Below are 9,678 nucleotides of genomic sequence, written 5' to 3' on the forward strand. Positions count from 1 at the left end.
AATGAAAAAAGTTATCAAGAGCAGTATGGTTCTTATGAAACTAATGAAGGCTCGTTCATATGGCCAATATCAATAACAGTAGCAATGAGTCTAACTGCCATTAACTTTCCTGTGACAATTACAGATATCATATCAATACTCCCTATGCAATGATTCTGTCCTAATCATACGATAGTACATGAATATTACCTAACACCTATTATAAAATTTTAATCATTTGGTCATAGAGGCTCCTATATCAAGGATTATTTTTAACCCCAGACTTTAAGATGTTAAGTGAAAACTGATGAATAATGATCTCTTAGGAAGAATAATGCTTAAACTTTTAGGGTATTTCATTGTTTCTATGACTTTGACAGTGTTCTGAGGAAGGTTATTTTCATGTTGTCGGTTTGGTGCTCTGCTCATGGCAATTTAAAGGGGTTGTCATTTCAAACGAGACTAAGCTGCTTTGCTACATTTATTTACTTGAATTTTTTAATAGGCGAAGTTTCTCACCCTTCTCTTTGGATTTGGTGTTCTTTGTGAGGATGTCTTATCCTCCTTTCCTCCAAAACATAATTTATTTTTCTATCAAAGTACATTCTACCTTTCACTGTTTAAAATATGTATTATTCACTTTGGAGTGCATGGGAGTAGAAACTAGAAATTCACCATGCAGCCTGCTGGATTTAGCATTTATAATTGGTCAGCCTCTAACTGGATGCTTGCTCAAGTACCTTGGTTTTTCAATTATACTTGCAGGAATTGAAATGTCTCAGCTTTATTGTGGAGGTTGTCGGACATTGCTAATGTACACACGCGGAGCTCCTAGTGTGAGATGTTCTTGCTGTCAAACCGTAAACCTTGCGTCAGGTGCAATATATTTGCTTGTTGCTAGATGTGTGAAGCTTGGTCACATTGCATTGATTATGGGGTGACTACCTTTTGTGTTTCCAGACAGCAGCATTTATACAGAAATCTCATACCTGGGGTGATTTCTTGTTTGTGTCATTGAATTGGCTAAACCCGTTAATCTGTTGATTCTTTCAATTTATCCTTGCTTATTTCCTCTTGTCTACATTATAGAAAAGGATGACTTCAACTCATGCAGCTGTGAAAGCTTGATTTTGATTTCATGTTTAATTGATCGTTATGGAATTTTGAATCTGCTAGCTGAGATTCATGCATAGATGTTAGAAGACAGCTATGGCAATTTTTTTTTTTTTTTTGGTGACTAAGCCGTGGTACCATTTTGAAGTATTTATAATCAAGTTCAGGGTTTCTTTCTTGCTATTTTTAAAGTATTTTGGCGGCAATAAGGACCGTGAAGTCCTTTGACACTTGATAGGCTTGTGGTGTATGTGGTTAGAATGGGATGAAGAGTTTTTAGTCTGAGGTTCTTCTGCTAAAACTTCTTTGTGAAAACAATATTTGTGAGGCCTCCCTTATAGGTATAAACAAACCTTAAAGGCGATTGGTCCTTGTGGTTTCACAAAAGGATTGGAAGTGTCTTCTGAGCTAATGCGTTGTGTAGTAAATCGGGGTATGAATTGGTTAGGAAGTTAGTGAGGTTAGTTAATTAGGCATCAAGGATTGTAGCCTATAAAAGGGAATAAGAGGGTCATTGTAATCAGGTTTTGGAGTAATAATAATAATAAATTGAATCCTTCTCTTCCCCCCGTCTCTATTCCTCTCTCTTTTCCTTCGTCCTCCCTCTTTCCTATTGTTATTACACAACAATGGGATCAAAGCCACTCCATCCTCGGCAGTAAGGATATGGAGTGGGTTTGGAGCATCACAATGAAGCTAAAAAAAAATGGGGGTATTCTACAAAAAAACCTTGTTAGTGATGATTAATGAGTTAGCAGCCATGTGAGAACTTTGGAACAAAGTGTAAAAAGAAGCCATGTTCTAGATATGTTTTGTTCGGTCAGTTCCCAAGAAGAAAAATGACAGGTTGCGTGAACCATTGGGTTGGCCCATGACGCCGTCAAGACGGATTCTTGGCTTGTTCTTACTAGTGGTCATCAATTGGTTGACAACGGGGCTAATAGGCAAATCATTGCTGGAACTCTGAACTGCACATTACCTACAAGGAGGTATCTCAGGAACAGAATTGCTGATGTGGCCTTGCTTAAATGAGACACCCAAGGCTTGTCTGCTTATGTCTATTGCAGCTTTGATTTGGAGCCCATGAGAGTTTCAAAGTGTCTACCTCTTCAGGCTATTGTAGAAGTAGGTCCTTTGTTGCTATCCATTCCACCTTAGCCATTTGTCCTGGCTCCTTTGCTGCTGCTATCTTTTGCTTTTTTTTGTTGTTGTTTGTGCCCTTTTTCCAACCATCGCTATCTGTTTCTGCTTTTCTGCTGCCACTGTTCATTCCATTCTTTCCCACGGATCCCAGAGTCAAGGTGTATGGATGAGTGTTAATGTGGTGAGGAATGGACCGATCACTTATCATGTTCTTGATATCTTCACAAGCATGGGTTCAACGAAAAGGGGCATATGGACATGTGCTAGGTAGAAGGAATGATTCTCATACACATAGGTCTCTAACTAGGTTGTGTATTCCAGTTTTGTGTGGAAAAGTCAATAACACGGCTGGTAGTCATATGGTGGGAGCCCCCACAAATGGTACTGGTTTCTTAAAGTGAGGAAGAAGGAAAAGGGACGAGGAGGTAGCGGTATAGGTAGCTGTATGGGCCTAAGGATGTGTTAAAGTTGATCAATCTTATAGGCCCAAGTCCAAAAAGGCTAAGTTAGTCATTCCTTCACCATTCAAGAGAAATTTTCGAGATTTTAAAGCCTATGTTCCTCTGTTACTTTCTACAAATTTACACTACTATTGTACTTGAACCTTGAGGGCAAGGAGGGGGGGTATTATTATGTGATAAATAGGGGAGCGTGAGTTAGGATGTCAGTTAGGTTTGTTAATTAGCTATTAGGGACTACACAAAAGGAACAAGAAGGTCATTGTGATCAGGTTTTGGAATAATGATGAATTGAGCCCCTCTCCCCTAGGCACCCTTCCTATTTCCCTTTTACCCTCCCCCCCCGGGGCCATGTTCTCTCTTTCTCATCGTTATTGTTCACCATGATGTTTGTTTAGTTGGTTAGTTGTTTTGCGTTTTTGTTCGTGTTTTGGGTGGATTAAATGCTCTATGGATACATTGAAATTTATTAGCTTATTTTCTTACAAATACATTCGTTTTTACTATAATTATAATTTTATAGATGATGTTGTATGAGTTTGATAATTTTTTTTTTTTTTTGAGCTGAGAGTTTGATAATTATATTTATGGGTTTTTTTAAATTAATATAATGTATAGTTATTGTGATACATTAATAAATGAAGATTTAAATGCTTTCCGTCATGGTTAGAAGAATATAGGAAGTTTGTGTTGAGAAATTTGAATTGCCTATTAGTCTGAGTTTTGTTTGGCCAATGCTTATCATTATGGCATGTCAAGCCATAATAGAAGAGTCTTGTGTCCACAAAATCCTGTTTCCGATGCTCCAAGATATTTGGTGCTTAAATTAACGTTGATTAGCGTGGTTCACATTTAATTTTAATGCCACGTCCTGTTAAGATGGATTCCTTGTAATATTGTAGTAATTTATGCGCACAATCATATATTTGAATATAGCTGTTTACTGATATACTTTTGGTGGGTTTTGCGTCTGTATCTAAAGCCTCTAATCAACTCGCTCATATGCATTGTGGAAACTGCCGGACTACGCTCATGTATCCATTTGGTGCCCCATCAGTCAAATGTGCAGTTTGTCACTATATTACTAATGTCAGTGTAAGTATATATCAGTTGTTAGAAGCATAAATGTTTGCATTGACTTTCCATTCTCAAATGAAAAAAAAAAAAAGAAAGCTTTGGAAGTTCTAGAACAGAAGTCTGCATTGACCATATGAAGTTTCTGTGGTTTCTTAATTCATCAAGATTTGTATCCCGTCATCTAGACTTCCTAAAGTTGTGATTTATTACTGCATTTTTATATCTGGTTACTTGTCTTCCGAGCCAAGTTTGTTCTGATCACTAATTGTGCCATACATTTTTTTTTAATAGAACTGTGCCATACTTTTAGTCCTTTTAAGATCAATTTGGTTATCATATGTTCTCGATTGGCCAGTAGCCTTCCCATCACATAGTAGATTTACTGTGATGCATGGATTTTCTGTCTTGAACTGGATCTGCATTTACCATAGTTGCGTGTGAGGGTTGAGTTGAAATAATTTTAGGAGTCCGGATCACATGAGAGTATCAACTTATTGGATAATCTGACGACGCTCATCTTGAGATACATTTAGTTGGCCAAAATGATTTGATGGCTGGTGTTTTGCTTAATAGTACTGGCTTGGTCTGGACAGCATACTCTTTTACATAAATAATCTAAATTATGTGCAGCAGGTCAATGCATATCAATGATCAGTCGTTGAAAGCATAGCAGTACTGCATTTCACTTTATCATGAAGATATAATGTTCCTGTGAAAATTTTGTTAAGGAAGTTGATAATTCTGGTATCTAGATTCTATTTCTAATGTCGATCATCTGATTACTCTGGGGAAAAATAAACTCATTTCTGTATTCTTGATCCTTTTGAATTGTTTGTATGAGGCCTTATCACCTTGGTTCCTTGCTTTTATGGCTAAGCTGGACGGGTTGAAGGTTCCAAACGACATTATAAGGCTCTTGAAATATGCAAGTGGAACCAAGACAGTCGCAGAAGTTGACTTCCCGCTGGGGAAGAGACTTTCTTATTTTATTATTTTAAGAGCACTGCGAGCAAAACAGTGGAAAGATGTAAAGCTCACTTGGTGGCCTACAGACTTGCATATACCAAGACATTTGCACCGTTAGCAAAAGAACACAAGCAGAGCTCTGCTGTTCTTGGTTGTGAACTTGGAAGGGCCTTTTCAACAGCTTGACTTTAATTAAGAATGCTTTTCTAAAAGGCATATATGACTCTCCCTCTAGGCTTCTTCAACAAACCAGGGAAGAATAATCAGGCTTGCAAGTTAAACAAGAGTCCTTGTATGGGCTAAAACAATTTCCTAGAATTTGGTTTGAGGTCACGCTGTCTTCAAATATGAATGGAAAAATAATAACAGTTCTAATTCTTTATGTTGATGATATTGGCATAACTGGGGATGATGCAAAAGAGATTAATAGAGTAGAGAAAATACTCGCTACAAAAATTGAGGTGAAAAGACCTTGGACTAATTAGTTACTTCTCAGTATGGAAGTTGCATCATCAAGAAAGGGGATATGCATTTTGCAAAGAAACTATCTTGATCTATTTATTGAAACAAGGATATTAGGTTGCTAGCCAAGTGACACTTGCATAGAGTAGACCAAAAAGAAGGAGACCTGGATAAATTGGTCAAGGAAAGAAAGGTATCCAAGACTTCTCTGTGGATTTATATAAGCCTCACACACTAGATGTGACATTACTTTTGTGGTAAGTATTGCTAGTCAAGATATGTATTGTTTGCTTGGTTCAAAGTTTAGAAAACGGACATTTGCCAAACTGAATTAAAGTTTGCCAAAAGCTACTCTGACTTGCATTTACAAAATCAGCTTTTTCATGTGTATTTTCTATTCTGCGAGTGAGCTTGAAATGTAGCCAAACATCGGTTTGGGCAAAAGTCTGTTTTCTAAAAGTTTTTTTTTTGGCTTGGAAAAGTGTCATCCAAATTTAGCCAAGGCAGTGCATCTAGAAGTTGTATATAAGATCCTAAGGTCCCTTAGGAAGAAGACTCCTATTCAAGAAGGGGATTCAAGATAGAAGCATTCACTGATGTTTTCTGGACAGGATTTGTAGATGGTAGAAGATCCATTGCAAGAACAGGATGTTGCACAGTTGCGTGAGGTAATCTGCCTACATGAAAGAGTAAAAAGCAAAAAGCAAAATGTTATTGCTAGAAGCAGTGCAAAAATGGAATTTGCAAAAATGGAATTTAGGGGAGTAGCCCCAGAAATCTACGAAGTCCAGTGGTTTCAAAGACTATTGAATGAATTATAGGTAGATTTTGCATTGCACAAAGTAATACTGCCACAACAAGGCAGTTCTAAATATATCCCTCAATTCAGTTCAACATGATAAGACCAAACATGTTGAAATAGATAGATATTTCATCAAAGAAAATATTTTAGGTGGAATAGTTTGCTTGACCTACATTCCTGTTGAAGACCAAACTGTAGATATCCATACCAAGGGATTTTCAGAACCAGGTTTTGAAGATTGTATTAGTAAGTTGGACATGATTTGTATCTATGATTGAACCTCAGGGGGAGTGTGGCAAGACTTGTGTTATATTTACATTAAATGCTCTTTATTGTAAATAGTCAAATGATTGGGATCAAATGAGAATCAGATTACGGGAAAAAACTAAAGGGACAGATTAAACATTGTTGCTGGCATCTTTGCTCTGTATTTTCATATATCTCTATAGCTTGTGCAGATTGAAAAATGTCAATGAATTCAACCGTTTGCCCAGATTCTTTTGAATCATCTTCCCTTCTTTCAGCCAATTTAAGATGATAAAAATCATTTCACGAGAGGCTTTTAAATTTTGGTCCCATATTGAAATCATGGACTCGTTCTATCCATGTCCTATTTTCATTTTGGAAATGAATCGAAAGGAAAGGAACACAATGGAAACGAGATCATACATTGTATTTCCTTTCCTTTGGGGTGTCTTAGGAGACGAAAGGCAGGGATAGCAATCAATACTCCAGTGAAGAACTCCAAAGTTGGAGTTTCAGTGTTATACAGGGTTACTTTTTGATCTTTCTTTCTTTTTAATAAAAAAGTATTATACAGCTCAGTACCAAGCTAGATACAGAATCCTTTAGCTTTTTAATCGTTCCTTAATCCAAACAGAGGCTGGGGCCTGATGTCCTAAAAGGGAAAAAAAAAACCATTGGTTAGGGACTCTAATGTAACATGAAGGATATATATGGCTCTGATCCTGAATTCTGTTTATGATCACGATTTTCAGAAACTGAATCTGTAGTGATGGGATCTCGAGACCCTGATTTTCCTTCCGGTGTTTCCATATTTTCCGTTTTTACTTTGTGGGGAAGGATGATTGGGTCATGCGGATGCAGTTTAAGCTTGAGATAAAATTTTGTAAATATGGTATTGGCTTTGAATCTGTGTTATATTTATGATTCTGAAACCATTTACCTGCTTCACCTCCTTCTTCCTCTTTGTAGATGAGCAATGGAAGGATTCCAATTCCTGTCCAGAGACCTAATGGAACAACCAACTCTGGAACATTGCCTTCTATTCCAACTGTATGCGTTTACTTTTTAACTTATGATTATTTGTAGAATGTATTGGCTGTTTTGTATTCTGTTGTCTAATGAATCTGTACCACAGAGCCAAACTGTCCTGGTTGAAAATCCTATGTCTGTTGATGCAAGTGGGAAACTGGTAAATACTCTTCTCGTCCTTGTACTTCCAAACACATGCGCACGCACACAAAATTTGATTTTCCATTCAGGAAAAGAATATTTACTTGGAAGAAATCTAATTGTTACAGGTCAGCAATGTTGTTGTTGGCATTACAGCAGATAAGAAATAATGTCGCTGCATTTTTTTCTTCTGTCGTGAGAGGTTCAAAATTTGAGTCATTTTCATAGTGTCAAGCACATGAAGATGGATATTCTTTGTGTATACGATGTTGCTCGCCAATGGTTAAAGAAATCCAAAGCCTGTACTTAATATATGGTTTAGAGTTGTTTCAAGTACATTTATTTCTGTATGTATGGATATCAGGAGTACAAGTGTGAAAAAGGCATCGAATTTGTCATTCTGCGGTTCTCAGGTTTACGTTATTACTGCCTCTGCATTGATAGCCAAACGATTTAGTCTTGGCTTTGGCCATTAAAATGATTTGAGAAGATATAACATTAATACATTATCCAACAATTGCCCCGGCCTTTTGTTTATGGTTATTGCAAATGATAAAATTATTGGAATCTGTCCGCATTATGTGGTAGTTCTATTTACCATCACCAACATCCAAAAGTCACTCCAAAAATTGTTTGATTCCTCAGCAAAATCCAACTAGGGATATAAGAAGGACGGATGTTCTTGATACTTTGATGTGGAGGGACTCGCGACTATCGCTTGTCATTTTTGGTTTGTTAAATTCCGCATCAGAAGACCTCCACATTCACATCGTTGCATTCAGGTGCTTATATTTTTCAGGACGATAAAATTCCATGAATGGTGGATCTCTCCCCTGCTAAATCTCGGTGCAATACAACTTTAGTTAATGGCACTCCGTTATGGCCTTAGTTTTGTTATGCACCAGCACTTTAGTTCCACATCCTCTAACGTATCATCTGCTCTGTAATGTAGTTAAATTCTCACTTGTTAAGGTACCAGTATGGACTTTGCTTAATAAGTTTGTTTCTCTTTCTCTTGTTATCTAACACGAAATTTTATTTTATCAAAAAAAAAAAAAACCTGGCTCTGATTCTCTATCGCAAGTGATGGAGATAAAGAAACGCGCTTACTTTTTTGTCAGGTAAAAGATTTCGCGATGATTTCTAAATGCATTGACAATCTCACTTCTAGTAGTCTTTTTTAATTATTACCTTTTGTTTTAATTATAAGACCTCTTTTATAGTTTACAAACAAAGTCTTATAACTAGGATCAGAGACAGTATTATTATAGGACTTCTTTTTTATTGAGTATTGTGTGTGTCTTTGCATGATTTCATCAAACGTCAGAATCCTTAAAAAATTATACAATTTATTTACCAAACTATCAAAATAGCCCCCAACTAAGAAGGTGAAAAAAAAGAAGATAAAGGCGTAAAAATAGATACTCCTCCGGTTCTTAATGTAAGACCCATTTAACTAATTTGATTAGATTAAGGAAGTTAGGTAAGTTAGTTAATTAGAAGAAAAGTGACAGATTTTTCCTAAAACACTATACTCATCTTTTTTAATACCTCATTTCTCTCTTCTATTTGATTATGTTGAGAGAGTATCTGTAAGGGTAATTTAGAGAAAATTGATAAATATTATAAATGGGTCTTATATTTAGGACCAAAACCAACTTAATAATTGAGTCCTATATTAAGGACCGGAGGAGTATAATTTTTTTGTCCAAATGCGTCAAACATTGCCTTTTATTTTTTTTTAAAGGTGCAACACAAGCAATCCCAACATAAAGCAACTAGAAACAAAGCCCACATAGAAAACAAAAGAAACCCCGTTGATCCTTCAAAATGCTACTTGTGCGACTGGATAAGCCCATAGCTCATCATGCAGACCAAAGTCTGGGATGCTGTGTGCTGAGTTTGCAGGAATACAATATCTCGTTGAAGTTGCAAATTAATTTGAAGTTCGAAGACACCTAGATGTGAGGGATTACAATTAAATGAAAATGTGAAAATGCCACATTGTCCCTCAAATACTCACCCTGCTTCACCCTCCCCAACCCCGTTTGAAATAGCTTATACGAAGATTTTTAATCGTAATTTACAAAATACGAGGTAAATATATGAGAATAATTTTATCTTGGCTTACGTGAAACATATTTATAAGTGATTTTAATTACGATGACAAACAGGGCCTGTGTTCTCCCGATTAATCCCTAGCTCTCATCTTCTTCGATGAATTTCCCTGCTACGATAGTGCCCTTTACAAGCAAAGGATTC

At 36.5% G+C, this 9,678-nt stretch overlaps 1 protein-coding gene across 1 annotated transcript; it reads left to right on the plus strand.

The window, feature by feature from the left end:
- Positions 1–722: 722 nt before the first annotated feature.
- On the plus strand, positions 723–7,628 carry LOC114739464 (protein LSD1-like). Its single transcript, XM_028927520.1, has 5 exons — positions 723–855; positions 3,676–3,788; positions 7,216–7,296; positions 7,382–7,435; positions 7,545–7,628. The coding sequence occupies exons 1-5, from the start codon at positions 753–755 to the stop codon at positions 7,584–7,586; spliced, it is 393 nt and encodes a 130-aa protein (XP_028783353.1). The 5' UTR covers positions 723–752; the 3' UTR covers positions 7,587–7,628.
- The last annotated feature ends 2,050 nt before the right edge of the window (positions 7,629–9,678 follow it).

This window comes from Neltuma alba, unplaced genomic scaffold (genome assembly GCF_004799145.2).
Source record: "Neltuma alba isolate B1F8T4 unplaced genomic scaffold, ASM479914v2 tig00002833_pilon, whole genome shotgun sequence".
NCBI lineage: Eukaryota > Viridiplantae > Streptophyta > Magnoliopsida > Fabales > Fabaceae > Neltuma > Neltuma alba.